Source organism: Cottoperca gobio, chromosome 19, assembly GCF_900634415.1.
Source record: "Cottoperca gobio chromosome 19, fCotGob3.1, whole genome shotgun sequence".
Lineage (NCBI taxonomy): Eukaryota > Metazoa > Chordata > Actinopteri > Perciformes > Bovichtidae > Cottoperca > Cottoperca gobio.
This window is the reverse complement of record NC_041373.1, coordinates 18,658,561-18,680,000: the sequence shown is the minus strand read 5'-3', so window position 1 is coordinate 18,680,000 and position 21,440 is coordinate 18,658,561. Positions and strand designations below refer to the sequence as shown.

At 43.5% G+C, this 21,440-nt stretch overlaps 3 protein-coding genes across 4 annotated transcripts in view; all 3 read left to right on the top strand.

The window, feature by feature from the left end:
* Positions 1-2,683: 2,683 nt before the first annotated feature.
* Positions 2,684-4,769, top strand: LOC115024724 (general transcription factor II-I repeat domain-containing protein 2-like). Its single transcript, XM_029456518.1, has one exon. It carries the CDS (start codon positions 2,758-2,760, stop codon positions 4,327-4,329), a length of 1,572 nt encoding a protein of 523 aa, XP_029312378.1. The 5' UTR covers positions 2,684-2,757; the 3' UTR covers positions 4,330-4,769.
* Positions 4,770-5,144: 375 nt separating this feature from the next.
* On the top strand, positions 5,145-7,063 carry lrrc18b (leucine rich repeat containing 18b). Its single transcript, XM_029456698.1, has 3 exons — positions 5,145-5,261; positions 5,691-5,943; positions 6,438-7,063. Exons 2-3 carry the CDS (start codon positions 5,695-5,697, stop codon positions 6,840-6,842), a joined length of 654 nt encoding a protein of 217 aa, XP_029312558.1. The 5' UTR covers positions 5,145-5,261; positions 5,691-5,694; the 3' UTR covers positions 6,843-7,063.
* Positions 7,064-14,871: 7,808 nt separating this feature from the next.
* The window catches only part of arhgap22b (Rho GTPase activating protein 22b), a 26,478-nt gene continuing 19,909 nt past the window's right edge, over positions 14,872-21,440 (top strand). For both annotated transcript variants that reach the window (XM_029456227.1, XM_029456230.1), the window contains exon 1: positions 14,872-15,000. In XM_029456227.1, the coding sequence (XP_029312087.1) occupies positions 14,958-15,000 (43 nt within the window). In that variant the 5' untranslated portion in view covers positions 14,872-14,957. The remainder of the gene's footprint in view (positions 15,001-21,440) is intronic.

The window sequence follows — 21,440 nt, the reverse complement described above, 5'->3', positions numbered from 1 at the left end:
CAGGAAGGAAGGAAATGAGTGAGTGAATGAAAGGAAATCCTTGGTTAACTGTGTAACTGAAACACAAGGATGATGTCGAACATGACGTCAGTGTTGTGTCTGTCTTTATTGTTATAGCCTATGTACACATATTTTTTATCACTGCTGGTGTTGCATGTTTTATTTTCTGTCGTTAGCCCACCTTTTTGAAGGTTTAGGACTACAATAGGCTCTTCTCAAGTAGCTAACCCCAGCTAACCTTGTATGAGTATTGTTTAGCTTGTTAGTTACAATAGCTAAACCTAGCTAAGTAGCATTTGTTGTTTAACCCCAGTTAACCCCAGTTAACCCTGTATGAAGGTTGTCAAAAATGCTCTTTAAGTTTGTTTTCTAAACCGTCTCTGGTGTTGTTTAGCTAGTTAGTTACAGTAGCTAAGTAGCATTTGTTGTTTAGCTTGTTAGCTATAGTAGCTAACCCAAGTTAACCCTGTAGGCCTATGAAGGTTGTCAAAAATGCTCTTTAAGTTTGTTTTCTGAACTGTCTCTGGTGTTGTTTAGCTAGTTAGTTACAGTAGTTAAGTATCATTTGTTACATGGCTAACCTAGCATTTGTTGTTTAGTTTGTTAGCTACAGTAGCTAACCCAAGTTAACCCTGTATGAAGGTTGTCAAAAATGCTCTATAATTTTGTTTTCTGAACCGTCTCTGGTGTTGTTTAGCTAGTTAGTTACAGTAGTTAAGTAGCATGTGTTGCTTAGCTAACCTAGTATTTGTTGTTTAGCTTGTTAGCTACAGTAGTTAAGTAGCATGTGTTGCTTAGCTAACCTAGTATTTGTTGTTTAGCTTGTTAGCTACAGTAGCTAACCTGTTTGTGTGTTGTCTGCTAGTAGACTACATACAGTAGGCTATAGGCTATGTTTAAAATGCTAGTTAATGTTTGTAGAAGATAGCAGTCTAATGTTGAATGTTTTGTAATAAAAAATAAAATAGAATAGACCTAAGAGTTAATGACTTTAAAACAAAAATAATTGTCTTCCTTTTTTCTTTCTTTCTGTGCCTTTCTCTCTCTCAGTCTCTCTCACAAATGCTTAGATGTAACATTATACACACACTGCTCATATTTCTAATAATTAGATGTAATCTAAACTGCTGCGTGCAGTGCCTCACCCAATTAGGTCAGCACCATTTCCTCCAGTGTGACCTGCAGATCTCCTGACCTGTATTTCACACTGCTGAGGGAAATGACTCTGGCTTATAGACAATATTATACTGCCGCCTGCTATTTCGGGAGAATTGTAAATAAATAAAGGAATAAACAAAATACATCCTATAGCCTACTAACAAAAGAGCAGGTCTAGTCTAAAAGGCTGGAAGTAAATGAGTTTGGGTTTCGTCTGGAGAGTAACATTACAAACCATATGGCATTTTGTGGCTACTTTTTCCACCGTCTACAATACCAGGGCTGCTTTTGCTTTGACAGACACAGTGGAATCTTACCCCTGACCCAAGCAGATTTTCCCCTTTCTGTGGGATAATTACATTTATTGCCATGATTCAAGTGTGTGTTTACATGCACATGATATTCCCTTCTTGATGTGGTATCGTAAGTGACTTAATTTTAGGTTGGTGCATGCAGACTTACGTATAATAACCAGGTTTGAATAATGTGTTGGACCAAAACTGATTATGACACTTGATTATGATGCCCAATTAATCAGCTACTGCTCTTACTTTTAGAATTTGCTGTTTGAGCAAACCTTAGTGCCATGCATAGTTTTAGTGATGCTATTCTGTAGTTAAAACACACACAAACTGCGCTGACCTGGTTTTATTCAGCAGACTCCATCTGATGCATCTGGAAAAAAGGCCTGTGACAAAAAAGCAAAATTAAGTTACAATACTTATATTTTTTAGTTAAATAAACATTTTAATATTGGTCACCATACTGTAAAGCTGAGTGGGGTCTTGTCAAAATGTCAAATGTAATTTCCATTTTTATTTTAATAGGCTATTGTCAGAGAATGCCCATGCTAGTAGTGAAAAATAAAGCTAATGAATTATCATTTAAATTTCCACCCAATAAATGCATATATCACTGGGAAATAAAAATCCTAGTGTGGAATTACATTTTCATTTAGTCCGACAAAAACTTCCATACAAATAGATGCACAGTTGCTGTTGACGGTCTTATTCCTAAAATATACATATTTATCTCATTTATCAAATGTTTCACTTATTGTCATATTTCCTGGAAACACTCCAAAGGTTCAGTGTAATCTGAAGAAAACCTCAGACTACGACCAGGGCCTGTTTACATGAATAACCGTATCATACGTCGCAAACATCACAATTAAAAATGTTCCTAAACAACAGTAGGACTTGCAGAGATGCTTCACCTTGCAGCGTCTGAGAGATGTCTGACTGGGAAGTGTACACATACAGCACCACCTAGTGGCAGGTAGGAGCTGCTGCATGGCATTCACATGAAGTGAAACGCATCATAGGAAATGCATCAGGTATTAGATGAGTAACAAACAGTATGTGATACATTAAAGCACATATGTCAAACTCAAGGCGGTGGCATTATCTTTGGCCCGCAGGATAATATGTAATTAATATTAGAGCTGGCCCGCCGGTATATTGCACGCACCACTAATACTACAAATCCCACAATGCACTGCCAGTGCGTTGGCGCGTAAATCGAGTGCTCGCGCCACTCTCTCAACAGCATCCGTCAACTTTCAGCCATTCCTCTACCCAAACAATCGCTAAACGAAAGATGGACAGCTGGGAGGAAGCGTGTAGGTCTGTGGATATAAAGGACGAACCCGAAATCACCAAAGCACAACGTGAGGCTGTCGTAAAGGCTAGTTTCATGGTGGCCGCGGCGCTAGCTAAGTCCGGCCGGCCATTGACCGACGGAGAATTTGTTAAAAGCTGCATGATGAAAGTTTGCGACGTCGTGTGCCCAGATAAAAGGCAAGTGTTTTTAAACGTGAACCTGAGCAGAGACACCGTTGCTGGTCGTGTATGTGATCTTGCCACCAATCTACAACAACAGCTGGTGAGGAAAGGAAGAGATTTCATCGCATACTCTCTTGCTGTGGACGCGAGCACCGCCCTGATGTCTGTTTTCATCCGTGGAGTGGACTCCAGTCTGTGCGTAACAGAGGAACTGTTGGGATTACGATCAATGCATGGCACTACTACGGGGAAAGATCTATTTGAAGAGGTATCCAGGTGTGTAAATGACATGAGGCTGCCTTGGGATAAACTTGTGGGACTGACAACAGATGGAGCGCCCGAGATGTGCGGTGAAAAGAGTGGATTGGTGGGCAGGATGCGGGAGAAGATGCGGGAGGACAACTGCACAGGTGAGCTGACAACCTATCACTGCATCATACACCAGGAAGCGTTGTGTGGCAAAGCCTTGAACATGGAACATGTGATGAGCACCTTAACACGAGCAGTCAACTTCATAAGAGCCACAGGTTTAAACCATCACCAGTTCAAGTCTTTCCTGGAGGAGTTGGGTTCAGACTTGCCCGATCACACACAGGTGCGATGGCTAAGCCAAGGGAAAGTACTGAAAAGGTGTTTCGAGTTGCGTGAGGAGATCTGTCGGTTCATGGAAAGTAAAGGGGAAGACACAACAGAGCTCCGGGATAAAGAGTTTCTGTGTGAAGTGGCGTTTCTGTGTGACCTCACCAGCCATCTCAATGCGCTCAACCTGCAGCTTCAGGACCGGGGCAGTGTGGTCACAGACATGTACGCTGCAGTGAGGGCTTTTAAAGTCAAGCTGCGCCTGTGGGAAACGCAAATGCTGCAAGGAAAGTTGAGCCATTTCCCGTGCTGCCAAACTATGAAAGAGCAGGTCTCTACCGCCGTGTTCCCAAGTGCACGGTTTGCTGAAAAACTCAGCATACTCGGTGGAGACTTCACACACCGGTTTGCCGACTTTGAAGCCCAAAAAAGCAGGTTTGAACTGCTCCGTAATCCATTTGCAGCCGACGTGGAAAGCGCACCAACCAACATCCAAATGGAGCTGATTGACCTCCAGTGTAATGACTCACTCAAGGCAAAGTATGTCTCTGTGGGCGCTGCACAGTTTCCACGTTTCATCCCGGACACAATGCCCCAGCTGCGTAGCCAAGCTGCTCAAATGCTCTCCATGTTTGGCAGCACACACCTGTGTGAACAACTGTTCTCTATGATGAAGAAAACATCACACAGGACTCGTCTTACTGATGAACTCCTTCACTCAATCCTGAGGATTTCCTCCGCTCGGAGCCTGACCCCGAACATTGATGAACTTGCATCCATGAGATGCCAGGTATCTGGCTCAGACTAGTGTGCAGCACAGAGCAGCACACTGAGCTTTACTGGGTTTCCTTTTTGCTACCACGGGGAAAGTTTGGTGTTTCTTTGAAGGAAATAATTTGTTGGCTGTTGTTGGCCTGTGGAAAAATGTTTTCATTAGAAATGACTCTGGAGATAGAGCGATACGAAATGTATGCCTAAGCTTTGTTGGTTCCACGTTCAATATGTGCAAGAAGTTCATTTCAATAAGTTTTGCAATACACATTGAACCACTCCGGCCGTCACTTGTATCGATTATTTTAGTGTGTGTGAGTGTGTGAGAGTGTGTGAGATGAAGCTCTCTGCTGTATCATAGTAAAGCTTATTAAACGGGTCAGACTGTATTTACAAACAGCAGAGTTAAGCAGGTTAGTGTACTATATATACTGTAATTATATTGTATTTAGTATATTTCTTTAATTATAATATCATTAAAAAAACATTAAAATGTTGTATACAAACCAAATATTGGAACATTTCTTTTTGAAACTGCGTTATATGTTTCCACATCACACATTTAGCAGTTTATCTTCATAAGGAAGTGATTTATCAATCCGTGAGCAACATTATTTGAAAGAGAACTATCCTAGAAACAGTTACCGTGATCTTTTAAAATGCTCCCCCACCCCCCACTGAACAAAGTGTCCTGCTGCTCACAGCCATGAAGTCTACTGAGAGCAAACAGCAGTTGCCTGGGAACAAAAGAAAACAAATGTCATGTCCGTCTGACAGACAGTCCAACATGTCGGCTCGCTCCTCGTCTCACTACAACCACCGGGCCAGTTTTCACTCGTAGATCTTCTGGATGCAGACGTGTAACTCTCAGGCTGGAGAAGATACCCAGAGATATTACGTCTGGAGTCTCTTTCTGTCTCCTTCCTGTGTTCAGCGTGCTGGATCTGAGGAAACACTCGTTAGTGCGTAGTAAGAAATCAAAGTTTCTTTATCGTAAAATCATTTGCAAGAAATGTGTTCAAAACAATGTAACAGAAAGATATCACCATGAAACTTCCCGAGCTGATTACTGAGGATTACTAAAACGAGATGTGCGCCGTGTTTTTAGTAATTAAATAGATTTATGAATGATATATGAACAAACCCCTCTGTAACGTAGTACGAGAATGAAAACAGACACTACGAGTTAACAGGGTAACATTTATTTTACTAATAGAATCAATAAACCTTCAGAGACTCAAGTTTTCTGAAACGTAAATCTGTTATCTACAGAAGCAAATAGAAATGTGGATGTTTTCTTTCCACTAGTCTGAAAAAAGACAAGCTCTAACTCTGAACACCGACCCGAGCATTAATGTCGTGTCGCAGCGTCACTCACTGTCCTGCGTCTCCCTGCAGAAGGATGGCCAAAGGGAAGAAAGCCAAAGGGAAGACCATCTCGTTTAAAGAGGCTCAGAAATGCGTGCACTTGACGCTGGACGGGAAATGTCGCCTGGATCTCAGTTTTAAGGAGGTCGCCGAGGTGCCGAAGTGCCTCCAGAAGCTGTGTGACATGGATGAAGTGGACCTGAGCAGGAACCTGATCAGAAAGGTCCCGGACTTTATCAATTACTTCATCAGCGTCCGGCTTCTGGATCTGCACAGCAACTACGTGAGTATGAGAGAAAATATTTAAACATTAAATATTGTTTACAGAGTAAACACTTTTACAATACGTATCTCAACATGAGCCAGATCTCCACTTCAGTAGCACTTCCTTCCACCAAACTCTCCACTTTCATTCCTCTATATTCTGAAGCTTTGTTCACACGTCACTCAGCGCCTGATGAACAGCTGTTTGTAGATTTGTTCATGGCTTTTGACTATTTTTTGATTTATGAAGTGATCCAAATAGATTTTCAGATAAGTATCCTCTGTATAATAAACCTTTGACTCTAATACATCATCAAACTTAAACAATAACTTGTTTAAGGTGGTAATTAAGCTTTGTTATTCATGCTACGGAGTTTAATGAGTAATTTAGCTGCAAAATGCCTTTTTATAACTGATTGACAAAGTGCACGTTATAATACATTAAACCAAGAAGAGCATGAAAGAAACGTTAATTCACAGATTACTGGGAAATGTTTGGTGTTTTTACTGCAGCTGGAGGAGCTCCCCGTGACTATCGGCGGTCTCCAGAACCTGCTGGTTCTGAACCTGTGTAACAACCGTCTGACGCGCCTCCCCAGCGAGATCGGCCTGCTGAAGAAACTCCACACACTCCACCTGGGTATGAACCAGCTGGATGCTCTTCCCTCCTCCGTCGGCGCGTTGAAGGAGCTCTGCCACGTCGGCCTCTCTGACAACAGATTCACCCGCTTCCCCGCCTGCCTCACCGGGCTGAACAAGATGCAGAGGGTCAACCTGGACAGGAACCCCATCGCCACTGAGGACGCACCCGTCCGCGAGTCCCTGATGACTGAGAAGCTTTACGTGGTCAAGGAGAGCGTCCTGTGTGACGACTGCCTGGATAAGTGCAAAAGTCAGAGGAAGATGGTGGAGGGTTAGGAAGACAGGAAGGAGTCAAGATGAAGGATAAGAAAGAAACACACACCTTCACTGTAAACTCACGCATCCTGGACCCTCAGGAGTAAAGAGGTTTTAAGTTTGGAAACGAACAGTAAGCAGCTTAACTAAACGTCCATGATGCGTCTGGAGACTCGTCATTTCTATTTCAAAATAAAGTGTCACATGGTTAACATAGATTATCTTAAGGGGGGGACCTCCGTGGGAACAGGGTTAAACATGGAACAGATATCTCCATGAAACCTCCGCAGGTTGATTCTTCATTTAGGAGAAATCTGCAGATGCAAAAACACACATTTTGTAAAATAAACATCTAAATGTGTATTTAGTTTTCTTTCCACTAAAGATGACACGGAAGCAAAATAGCTTCTAACGCTGAATTGATGAATAAATATCCATTAATGTCTTAAATCTAAATATTATGTACAGTACTGCATGTGTTCAGTCTCTTTGGCCTAGAGGGCAGCAAAGACTACAAGAAGCTCCACACACCGACTGTCAGGCATATAAAGGTTTTAATGAGGAACAGCTGATGTGACGTTTTCTTTAATACCAGTAAAAGCATCGATACGTTGTGCTGCAGGAAGTATCACATGTGTTTCATTGAATGATTGCACATCATATGCAATCTTCTCTGACGTGTAAAACCTCCACAGCAGCGTGATGCAAAGTTGAAATCATTTATTCATCATGATCCTAATGTCTCGTAATATCACGATTGTCCTTTTAAATAACCACAAATCCAAATGAAGAAGGTTTTGTTGTTTAATTTGAAATTGCAGGATCACACTGTTGAAGCTGTTGCTTCTGCTAAACTGACGTATTTCATTAATGTCATTCCTTAAATCACTTCAACACAGAATGTTACACATACTCTTATATATCCACAGATCTGTTTTCAACAACCTGTGTTTCATTAAGTTCATGGTCTCTATTCTTTATCTTAAACGGAATAATCTCAGAGGCTTGTCTAGTTGTCAGCGCTGAGTTGAAGAGTGCTGAGTAGACTGGATTAAGATCTCTGCAGATGGAGGCATTAAGAAGCAAACAGCCTGGTAGTGTTGCAGTACAACGTGAGGGACAGATTGAGTTAGGTGATTAATTAAAGCTGTTATTTATCTTTTATTTTACCTCTGCTGCCACAAAATGATGTTTCCCATTCAACTAAAGTGCATTGTCATATATGTTCCGGGGGAAACGTGTTTTCTTCAGGTCACAAAACTACTAAAAAGATCATAGTTTGGCTTAAAATAAGAATATTTGTTACGGTATGTGCAGCTCAGACGTACGGGAACATAATCTTTTGGAGAGCAGGCTGGTTGACAATCCAACCGTTTAAAACAAAGAAGAAAATATAGCAATAGTGTGTTAGAAGTAAAATCCCTGGTTGTATTGATGTGTGTTTATTTATTTTAAGTGTATTTTCCTTTGCTTGCTGATCGCTTGCTCCACCAGCGTGCAGCTCCGTCACAGCTGAACAGTCCGATGCTCTTCGGGCAACGCTCCCGGACACATGGACACCGTCAGTGCTATTGAAAATCAATTCACACACACACACACATATAGATGTCTTTTTGTTTCGCACTGCTTTTCTTTCCTCAGCCATTCCATCAGCGTCTCCATCCTCCCACCAGCTCTCTGTGCGTCAACACGAACGCACACTGGCTGCAGAAGAATGGCTGCAGAGGCGAAGCAATGTGGCCACAAATAGAATCTAATCCATTTGGATTGCATCGCTCCGGATCCTTTATTGGCTCAGATTGAAGCCACTTGGATTTACATTATAAGGAATACAACCAGGAGCTTTCCACAGGCTAAAACTTCTTCTAACCTTTGACATTATTTCTGTATCAAAGGAAACATTTCTTTCATTTAAAGTAAAATAATTCCCACATTCATTTGAAGACATCAATAGTGTTGCTTTAAAGAAAGCAGCTGATGCACTACATCTGCATGGATTTATTTAATAAAGTATATTCATTGGAGCAGCTTTAATGTGCAGCACATACGGTATGACGTGCAGTTTACTCATTTCTTTATTCAATATTGCTGTTTTTAGTGCAAACACCATTTCCTACTAGCTCAAAAGAGCCGAACGTTGATGCTTTTCAGACCGCGAAGCAGCTCAACAGTAGAAACGATGACGTTAGCACGGACATCATGGAAACAGTTACTAAACTTTGACTTTCGAGTACTAAACGAGCACTAATGCGCTCTTCACCGATGTTTTGCAAACTGCATTTGTTTGCTTTTTGTAAGAGAACAACATTATTTTGTGAATAATCTTTTCTAAATGCGCTCAGTAACGTTTCATTAGTTCTTCATGCTTCTCTCCTGCAAGCTGATTGGATGCTGTCGGATTGATTCAAACAAAGTGCATCTTGGGGAATGAACACTGCAGCGTTACATAAATTGATTCATGGCTAATCTTTTAAATAACGTACCTTTTAATCTTTGCTTGGTGGAAGGTATCAAATATTAAAGGCTCAAATCCAAACCTCTGATCGCTACAGGTTCCATTTCAAATAGGAAACGCTTTATATCGTTATAAACGTAATCGTCTCAGTACGGAGAGAATAAGGACATATTTCACATTGACAGCTTGCATCAAGTCACCAGCGAGTGACTGCTTCTCTCTCTAGACGACGTCATTAGCTTCCTGTCTCATTGTGTTATCCCTTCAGCGCTCCTCTTCTGAAAAATGCTGATGTGCAATAACTGTAATCTGACAAAAGGGCTGAGCAAGAGCATTCAGACAGACAGGCAGACAGACAGGCATAAACACAGTCAGACAGACAGAAACACAGTCAGACAGACAGAAACAAAGTCAGACAGACAGAAACACAGACAGACAGAAACACAGTTAGACAGGCAGAAACACAGTTAGACAGACAGAAAGACAGACAGACAGACAGAAACACAGTTAGACAGACAGAAACATAGTCAGACAGACAGAAACATAGTCAGACAGACAGAAACACAGTTAGACAGACAGAAACACAGTCAGACAGACAGAAACACAGACAGACAGACAGACAGAAACACAGTTAGACAGACAGAAAGACAGACAGACAGACAGAAACACAGTTAGACAGACAGAAACATAGTTAGACAGACAGAAACACAGACAGACAGACAGAAACACAGTTAGACAGACAGAAAGACAGACAGACAGACAGAAACATAGTTAGACAGACAGAAACACAGACAGACAGACAGAAACATAGTTAGACAGACAGAAACACAGTCAGACAGACAGAAACACAGTCAGACAGACAGAAACACAGTTAGACAGGCAGAAACACAGACAGTCAGACAGACAGATACACAGTCAGACAGACAGAAACACAGTCAGACAGACAGAAACACAGACAGACAGAAACACAGACAGTCAGACAGACAGATACACAGTCAGACAGACAGAAACACAGTCAGACAGACAGAAACACAGTCAGACAGACAGTCAGACAGAAACACAGTCAGACAGACAGAAACATAGTTAGACAGACAGAAACACAGTCAGACAGACAGAAACACAGTCAGACAGACAGAAACACAGTTAGACAGGCAGAAACACAGACAGTCAGACAGACAGATACACAGTCAGACAGACAGAAACACAGTCAGACAGACATAAACACAGACAGACAGAAACACAGACAGTCAGACAGACAGATACACAGTCAGACAGACAGAAACACAGTCAGACAGACAGAAACACAGTCAGACAGACAGAAACACAGTTAGACAGACAGAAACACAGTTAGACAGGCAGAAACACAGACAGACAGAAACACAGACAGTCAGACAGACAGATACACAGTCAGACAGACAGAAACACAGTCAGACAGACAGATACACAGTCAGACAGATAGATACACAGTCAGACAGACAGAAAGACAGGCAGAAACACAATCAGACAGACAGATACACAGTCAGACAGACAGAAACACAGTCAGACAGACAGATACACAGTCAGACAGACAGAAACACAGTCAGACAGACAGAAACACAGTCAGACAGACAGAAGCACAGACAGACAGAAACACAGACAGTCAGACAGACAGATACACAGTCAGACAGACAGATACACAGTCAGACAGACAGATACACAGTCAGACAGACAGAAACACAGTCAGACAGACAGAAACACAGTCAGACAGACAGATACACAGTCAGACAGACAGAAACACAGTCAGACAGACAGATACACAGTCAGACAGACAGATACACAGTCAGACAGGCAGAACTGAAGTCCTGTCAGCTCCTCTCATCACCGTTAGTGGATGAAGTCATGGCCCTGTGCTAATTGTCAGTGACAGAGTGGTGAGGGAGATAATGGGGGCAGAGACGGGGTTAGAGAGAGAGAGACAGGGAGACAGACAGGGAGACAGACAGGGAAAACACCTGTCTGCTGTCTCTTCAGTCAGTCACACTTCTCTTCTAATGAAGGATGTGAGCGCTTCACCACGGGACTGTTGCTTATTAGAGTTTAATGAAGTAAATGTGAGAAGCACTTTGAGTTTCACCTTTTCATGAGCCAAAGATGCTTTAATGTTGCAGTCATGTAAGTATGTCTTTTGTTACCTCAAGAGGGACAAGTTATAAGGTGTGTAGACCTACTTTAACTTTATTATTTTTACTTAAAAATGTTTAATTATGTTACATTAAATCAATTGTATTTTTTTGTAGATAATAACAAATATATATTTTGTTAAGAAAACAAGTAATTTGAACACATTTGTGGCTTTTTTACATCTTTATTCTATATATCTACATATATCTGTATAAAAACTTGTCCTCTATCACAGTTCAGGTCGTTTTCTATCCTCACATTGATTTTCTGGAACATTTTTATAGATACAGTATCATAAATCCATATACTTCATCACAGTAATGCAGAATCCATAAAACCATGTACAACGTGATGACAAAATGATGTCATCTAAGTGTATATCACCTCACCCACGTGTTAGTTATATAAAATGTCCTAAATAAAATCTGATTTTAATACAATTATTAAGAGAGGCCGAGTTAATGGTGAGGCGATCAATAAGTCATACTGAGTCAACAGTCGCACCTTCAGCAGCAACGCACACGATTAATATTTTAAAGCTTTTCTAAACACTGGATTCTGCGGACGTGTTAGCACGAGGTGACATGTTGAGCACTACTGCAGCTGCGAACATGCTCTCTAAGCTAGCTGCTACGACCAACAAAGCACAGCAGAACTCACAGAAGAGCTGTTGAAGTTAAATATCATCCCAAATGAAACAGGATACAAAGCCGTAAGTGAAGATTTAGACGTTATCTGTTAAATTGAGCAATATGTTAAGGGAGTCTGGGCTTTAACGGGGGCGTTAGAATATGTTTTGAACTATTGGGGTTTTGGGAATAATGGCCCGTGGATCCGATGGGCAGCTGCCGCGCCTGTAATGGGACGACGTGGAGCTCTAAAATAGGCGTGGAAGCTTGTATACAGCAGAGTCCTGTTGCCAGTGGTTATAGCTTAACACAAACAGAAAGATCTGTGTGTCCTCTTACCTTCCTGTCTCTTCCCCTTCAGTGCAACATCCCATCCAATATAAGGATGACTTTGGGTGATACATTCGGAGGGAAACAACACCCAGAGCCACACCCAGCACGGTGCGGCCGCGTCGCTTTCACACAACCTCAGTCTGAAACCAAACACTGGCAGAGAAGGCTTCTTACTGCTGCCTCATTTTGGCTTTCTGGTGTGTTTGTGTATTTGTGTGTGTCACTCCTCTCTCAATCTGCTTCATCTCAATCACCTCTCTCTCTCTCTCTCTCTCTCTCTCTCTCTCTCTCTCTCTCTCTCTCTCTCTCTCTCTCTCTCTGTGTGTGTGTGTGCCCTCTTTCTCTGTTTCATTACAGCTTGTGTGACCCCATCTCTGTTTCTGTCAGCCTCATTCTGGCTCGATTCTGGTGTTTACTTCATGTGTGTGTGTGCGCGGTAGATCTATCTTTGCATTTGCTGCTTCATTTTAAAAGCTTGTTATGTTGTGTGTGCATGTATGTTATGTGAGGGCACACACACACACACACACACACACACACACACACACACACACACACACACACTCCTCCACCCCCTCTGCGTCTCTCTGCCTCTTTGCTCTGTAATAAGAGCAGCTGCGGTTGACGTGAGGCCAGCTCTGATTCAATTGCAGTGCAGGACTTAAGGCTATTATTCTGTGCACGCTGGAGGAGGAGGGAAGCCCGGCTGCTGTAGCACAGCTGCTAACAGCAACACAGGTCTGATGCCGCCGTGCAGAAGGAACGTTTCTGCATCGGAGTCAGAAACAGCAGAGAAGTGCAGTTTACACTCTGACTGATTGTAACACCTGAATCAAAGCGTCCTGTTGTTTACTGATCTCCCCCGGACAAAACCTCATTAATAAAATGCTCATTCTTAGTTATTATAAAAGTGTTAATTTGTCAAATACTATGGCATAAAATAATTTCTGATCCAAAGCCTGAATACAAAGTAAACTTTAAAGAAACACAAATGAAATACTGTCCTAGAACAAGTTAGGCTGGTTATCTGTGTTACTCTCACCATTATAATTAGATTTAGACACTTCCTTATTTGGTATAACAAACTCAATTACTAAGATGTTGGAGCGTCACAATTGATTTTTCAATTACAGGAAACGGGTCAGTAAACGACGCTTAAAGACGAAAAAGTCCGTAGCTAAGCTAGCTTTAAGTCGACGCGGTGCATCTGCACTGTGATTGGTTAACTTGTTTCTGTGGCATAAGCATTTTAATATGGTAAAAAAAAAGCAGTATGGATTAAATGAATCAACAAACTTACTAAAAAATGACAAAGCATGCATCCCACCGTGCCAACAGTAAATAAAAAGGTAAGCTAATGCTAATGCTTCATTATCAAAGGCTGCGGATGTAACGCTAACGTTGGCTATCGTCCATGTTTCCACCTTGAGTTCAGGATTAAAACAAATCTCCGTCTAAAGTAAACAGAATATCACTGCGTTAATGTTCCCGGAGTAAAAGTACACAACTAACATGGCGACCGCTGTACCCTTGGACGCTCAGAGGACCTAAACATGTATTCATTCGACCAAAAAGACTAAAACTGCAACCAAATCTAAACCAAGCGCCAAAATAAACACTGTGAAAATGTTTCCTCGTGGCGACAAACGTCTCCTTCTCCCACACTGCCACACTCCTACACACTGTCTTGTGTCAGTGACAGGCCGATGGAGCTGGACTCGACACGCGTCGTCTGTCCGTGGAGAGGAAGAGTATTTCTCACCCCTGGTTTGTCTGAGTTGTGCCACTGGAATGCCTGCAGGATGTAATTACGACCTGCTGAACCAGCTGGGAATTTCCCACGTCTGACTTTGAATTGAAGAAAGCATCGTTCTTAGACAGCTAAGAGTGGCAGAGACAGAAACGGTTAGGGAGCGTAATGAAGAGGAAGAGAAAAGGGTGTAGAGACTGACGGATGTGCTGTAGAATTAGAAGGGAGCTGTGGCGAGGGAGCCAGCGGGTGGAGAAGGGAAGGCAGGGAGAACATGAGAGGAAGCAGAGCAAAGATGGGGGAAAGAGTGATGAAGGGAAGGAGGTGGAGACAAGCTGAGGACCTCTACAGCTTAATTAGGTGCAGAAGGAGGAGACACCTGCCAGTTGATCCCCCCCCCCCCCCCCCTCCCTGCTTCTTTCTCTCCCCTTTACAAACATGCAGATCGTTATGAAGAAGCAGGACATAACAACACTTAAAAGCAGGCATCTGTGAGCCGGTGAGGTCCGTGCCCCAAAAACCTCCTCCTCCATTAACCCCAGGCGGATGTATCTCTATGAATAATGTAACGAGGAGGGGTGGAGGCCACTGGGCGTGTGTGCGCGCAGGAAGAAAAAAAGGGGTAGTTCCTCCTCCTCCTCCTCCTCCCCCTTCTCTTTCCATTCTCCTCCCCCGTACACCCAACCCCCTAGTTGCCGGCCGCACTGCAGAAGGTCAGAGAGAGAAGAGGAGGAGAGAGGCAGAGGGAGAGACGGGTGGGGTGCTTGGATGTACACGAACATGCCAGGAGGAGAGTGCGTGGACGAGCGATGACAGCCATGCTGAGCCCAAAGATCAGACAGACCAGGAGAGGTAGGATCGGTTTGTTTCCTTGTAGTGACACACAGGATGTGTCAGTGATGCTTCATCTGGATGCTTACCTGCACTTTGTCTCTTATTATTCTGGGAATATGTTTTGCAGAAACACTTTTTTCTATTCCCCTCACATATTTGTGAATGAAGCGGCAGGTCTGCCCACGCAGGAGAGCTCCAGCTCCAGCATCCTCCTACAGCTGGTCGAGAGGAGCGTGCAGCATCTCCGCTTTCATCGCTGCAACGCTCACACTATCAGCTGCTGTTGCGCATGTATACACTGTGTGTGTGTGTGTGTGTGTGTGTGTGTGTGTGTGTGTGTGTGTGTGTGTGTGTGTGTGTGTGTGTGTGTGTGTGTGTGTCTGCATTGGATGGATGTATTAATGTGTTCGAGTGTGTGTCCTTTCTTCCTTGGCACTAATCTCCATGACAGTAATTATGCAGCTGGATCTGATTAGGATGAAATGAATCGTTGATGTGTAAACCCTCCTCGCTGGAGCGCCATGAAATTGGTAGCAAAGTGGATTAAATCTGTATTTGCATTTTATTAAGAGCAGATTCAACGGGCTTGATGAGTAAGTGAACACAATTAACACTTAATTGATTGCATCATGCTGAGGCAGCGTCGGGTAATTATAGCGAACATAAGTGGCATTAAGTACATGTTGAGTCCGAATGCACAACACTTAATGCAAAGTGCAGCCGTGTTACACTGAAGGTGTTAGAAGTCCCACGCATCCTTGCTGCATTTCTGTTAAGACCGTGGAAATGAAAGCGATGACAGCGACTCTGTGATTGTGCGTGAGAAGCTTCCCCTGCGCACCTTGTGCACGTCGCTGCGGCATGTGACAGATGTAGTGGTGTAGATACTCAGCTGAGGTTAGAGCAGGTCAAGAAAGAGACACAACACTAGAGGATGGCACTTGAGATGACTGAACCTTGTCTGAATGTCAACCAGGACACTCAAAATATGAATCAATGCTGTCAGTTTCATTCAAGGCTGCGACATTCATGAGGCTAGAAGGTCAGTCGACAAATAACTTCAAGAAGCGATTACCTGTTTGACTTTGGAAGGTCAGTGACAAGCTAAGCGTTCATATGCAGAATCTTTAGGCAATGGGACGAGAGTTTGATATCGGAAGGCTTCTGATTACCGTGCGCAGTCCGACACAATGCAGGTGTGCAGGTGTGCAGGTGTGCAGAGCAGAAGTGTCTACGTGTTGTGTTGTGTCGTAGACGTCGTCTCCGCCCGGATATCTGCTGGCATCACTGGAACCGCCGGAATATGGCCCTCATCATCTTTGGACCAACAGCCGATGGCTTCCAAGATTGGTGATAAGATAGATATGCGATATATTAGCGATGTCTTGAATGTGGAGGGTCAGTTGAGAGGCTAACTAGCGTAAACGTACCGTATACGAGCTATGTCTTGTTTGAATTTGGTTAGTTAGCTTGTCTCTTTCTGAGCTCCACTTAAAGGAGCAGTGCGTAGGCTTTAGCGGCTAGGTGGCAACCAACTGAGTGTCGGAGAACTCAAAGAGCCGCTCACTCTGTAGATATAAAGGATTTATTCTAAGCTAATAATAACACCGCTCTTAATTTCAGATGATTAACACTCAAAAATGTCTGTTTGCCAAATATGAAGCGAGAGACGGTTAGCTTAGCATAGCGATTGGAAGCTGCGGGCTCCTCTCCAGCTCCCTGATGAACACATTGTATCTTGCTTGTTTACTCTGTGCAGAGATGTAACTGTGGAAGCAACACATCTTGAGACCTTCCTTTGGACAGAGCTACGCTAGCTGTTTCCATCTTCATGCTAATCTTCTGCTAGTTCCAGCCTCATATTTAGCCTACGGACACGAGTGGTGCCAATGTTCTTATCTAAGCAAGAAAGCTAGTGTGTTTCCCGAGAAGTGGAACTATTGCCTCAACATGATGATGTGGATCTGCCCCTGAGCTCTAATGACATTATTCTCAGGTGAATGCTTCCTACAGTGTCAGTAGAAGAAATAATCTTACAAGGAAACAATTAATCTGCTCCATAAAAGACAAACTGCCAACAACATATTAAAGCTGCATTACGGCTCTCGGTGCATTCCTCCTCGGCTGGCACCAGAAATCTCGTCGCAGCTTTAATTGCCCACATATCAGCTGCTTCATCTCGTGCTGGTTCTTTTTGATCTGCGTTACCATGGTTTTATGATCAAAGTCCTGCACATGTAGCAACACCCTGACATCCTGCCTTTCCGAGGCGTACAGACAGATACTGTGAGCGAGAAGAGCGTGGAGCATGGATGAAACATTCACACACTGACACACTCGGGTAATGATGTGGAGATGATGGCATGCACAGAAATGCACAGATACGCGCACACCCGCTGCTGCACATCAGTTCGGCTCCGCTGCAGCTTTCACGTACAGGCTGTATATTATTGGCCACACACACACACACACACACACACACACACACACACGAAGTGGTTAGCCCATTAATCAAAAGGATGGGCTAACTGGAAGCCACGCACTGATGCACCTGTAACTCTCTTTGCCATTTTCCACGAGCCATAAATCATTACACAACAACCAGATTAATTAAATTGAATTCCCCCAACATGCCCTGTGTGCATGTGTGTGTGTGTGTGTGTGTGTGTGTGTGTGTGTGTGTGTGTGTGTGTGTGTGTGTGTGTGTGTGTGATTCAGCCATCAGTGTAGTGTTTCCTAGCTATTGTGGAGTATTGCTAATGGATGGGCTCTTCTATGATGTGCATAAGAGCCATACATCCATTTCCTGCTGATGATAAATATACGACTCCAAACTGCATTAAGTGACATCATCATGGGGGCCTAGAGTGTGTGTCTGTGTGTGTGTGTGTGTGTGTGTGTGTGTGTGTGTGTGTGTGTGTGTGTGTGTGTGTTTGTTCAAGCATATCTGTGTGTGTGTGAGAGAATGTAGCATCAAGTCCCTTCATGTGCTATAGTACTCTGTTTTTATTTCACATTGTGACGTCACCTGCAGACTTCTTTATCTGAATTTCAGTTTTTGCATTTGTCAATCGTAACAGCACGAGCAGATCCTAAGTAAAGGGATAGTTCACCCAAATTACAAAAGGTTTCCATCAGCAGTATCTATCTAGGACTGTGTTTGCTCGTGTTTGAGATATTTGTGTCTGTTCCTTCACCGCTAACACGTCGGCAAGCTGGAAACGTACAAACGCTCGTCGGTCGCAGAAGCTCTCAGAGCTCCACTGATGACTCCCACCGGCCTTTTGAACAAGCTAGCTCACGTGGAATTAACGCAGTCTCTAAACGGGAACATGCTTTTAACCAAGCGATGTATTTGGAGGCCGACCACTGACTCTTATGTGGAGCAGTTCGAGCTCTAAGAGGTCAAACATTCCTCTCCGCTCGCAGATGGCACCAGAAACAGGTACAAATTACTACTTTTGCTAAACCAAAAAAGACCCGTTCCAAGTAAGTTGAGAAGAGCCATGTGTTGGAAATGCAACACAAGTTATATACAATGGTCTACAGTATACAGTCCCCCCCCCCCTCCCGTCTCCAACACACGCTCATGATATCATGTATGAGCTCATGAGTTGCCGGTCCATCTGGTGTTCCTGGATATTCAGCTCCAAACCCAGAAATATTCACCCATCCATAACCAATCTACATAAATTATCTTTGGCGTACGCCCGGGACGCTGCACATCTGCACACACACGATGTTCAGCCGCCTGTGTTTGACTCAGCTCTTCCCTTAACTACTATCTACTGTAAATGAATGAGCCACAATTGCCCTCTGTTTCGGTGAATTGCAGTGATTATGCGTAAAGTGGGCTTTTACAGTAAAGCGCCTCTTTTCAGCGTCGTAGTTGATAGTTGGAGAGACCACAGAGCAGCTCCACCCGAGCCAAGGAAGGTCTGAATCACTCGGAGCAGAAGGTCCAAATTGGCGCAGTGGTACTGGGTAGTCGTTCTTGGCACACACACACACACACACACACACACACACACACACACACAAGTCAGTTGTCGTGACTCAGGCGTGAATCATCGACCAGTGTATGTTCCACTCGGACAGCTGATGTGTTAAACAGTGGTGCTCTTTTATGCTAAGACTGGTTGTGTGAGGACGCATGGAAAGACACGAGGGACGTGATGTGGAGAGGCAGAGGGCTCAAGGAGGACGGGGAAGGTGCGCAATGATGTTATGAAAAGAGTGAGACACCCAGTCGGGGTTTTACGCTCCAGCTCACACCGCTGGGAGACTCCTGGTGTCCATGATGTTTACAGCACCCAAGTCTCGTGTCAGGTTTCTGTGGACACGGACAGCGTGGCAGTGGGACTACGATCTTGATGGAGAACACACAAGTATCATCTTTAAACTATAGAATAGCATCTTGACAGATCCTTGAAACCCTAGTTTGGCAGTCAGAGCGTTAATATACAACAACGACATCATCGTACGTTGGCTCCCCGTAAGCTTCGCTTTCACGACGCAGCTCTGAGCCACCAGGATCTCCCGCCAAAATGGTGGCTCAATTTACAGCACAAAGGAAGCGCATTAACGGTCGAGGACAACAGGAGGAAGATGCTTTTTGTTCCCCCCCCCCCCGGGAGATATCTCCAGTTACCAAAGATGTTCTCTGTAGTTCCTTTCCACAGGAGCAGAAATACAGCGGACGGTGCAACAACCAAATGAAGTTCTTTAGGCTAACAGGGTGAAATAAAGCCCGTTTTAAACCATTACTCGATTGCAATAAGCAATTAAGAGCGCTTTGCAAAGCATAAAAGATTAACGTTGTTCTCAAGATTAATGCAAATGATTATATTTTTTAAAAATAGCTCCACGGAAGTGTGCCTTTAATCCAAGAACTAATGTATTCTACCAGAACCGCTCAAATGAGGTGCCAGTGATGAGAACAAGGATCCTCTTGTGTGTGTGTGTGTGTGTGTGTGTGTGTGTGTGTGTGTGTGTGTGTGTGTGTTGCATGTGCTCTCAGTAATAACAGAGGAGCAGCAGTGCTGAGCGTTTGGAGGGCAGAGTAAGAGAGGAGTTGACGGGAGAGAGAGCAGAATGATTATTAAAACATGAGCATTATAGATACAGGAAGGAAGGAAGAGAAGTTTAAATCAACAAACAATGAAATCCAGGATTAAACATCGTTTTATATTTATATCCCGTTAACATGAAGCTGCTGTAGTTTTATTTAACAACAGATTTTTATTAAACTCAAAGCAGAACTCATTTTGAATATATGTGCACGACGGTTATTATTTACAAACAAGATGAATGTTTCACATGTAGAAATCATTTTACTAAATTTAGCAAATTGGAAACTACAACTTGTATTTAAAAATAACGCTTCATTCAACACGTCTTGAGCTCAACGAGCTCCTCTGGCCGACAGGAAACAACGTGAAGTAAAGATGACGTGATCTCTCCCTCAGACGAGACGGTACATACAGAACACATCCATCCATCCCCTTCTTCTGTGTGTGTGTGTGTGTGTGTGTGTGTGTGTGTGTGTGTGTGTGTGTGTGTGTGTGTGTGTGTGTGTGTGTGTGACGCACAGCAGCAGGGAGGATGTCTGCACGATTGATTTCTATAAATTATACATGATCATGGAACAGCATCGCCTTGTTGACCGGCCCTGAAGCTTCACTCACTTTTTAAGTAACACGATTAATCCTCAGCGGGTGAAACCGCGCTTCCTGCACGGAATAATATTATGAAACGCCACCGCTCTTGTGGCACAAGGACAATATGAGTATAAACCTGGTGTCACAGAGAGACGCGCTGATGAAGCAGCCATCGCTCTTCTTCAAGCCGTCCTTCACGGAGCTCAGGTTACACACGTGTGTGTACAATGATTCAGTCCCATGTGGTCTTATTATCACAGCTCTGCTTCTATTGGGCTGTGAAAATACAATAAGTCTCTCCCAAGGACCTCTGAAGGTGGGGGGGGGGTGGAGATCCCTGTCACCTGAGGCTGTGTGTGTGTGTGTGTGTGTGTGTGTGTGTGTATATTCCCCTCTGCAGTCTCTATTGTATCTGCTTTCTGTTATTATTTGCTGCCTCTCTGCAGTCCCACTGAGCCTTCATCTAGAGGCGTCTCAGCCCGGGGCAGAAGGGTGTGTGTGTGTGTGTGTGTGTGTGTGTGTGTGTGTGTGTGTATTCATGACTGAAGGGCCCGGCATGTGTGTGCATACAGCATACACAATGAGAGATAACACATTCTTCTATTAGGGAGAAAATGAAAAGATACGAGCCAAAGAAATTGAGTTGAACCACCGAATCAACCCCCCCGACCTGCCCCCCCCCCCTCCCTGTCTGCCTGCTCGTGTGTAATAACGCAGAATACAAACACTTTGATTGGAAGATTGTGAATGAGATTGTTCCTTCTGTTGGAGGATGTGTGGAATGATGGAGATCTTATG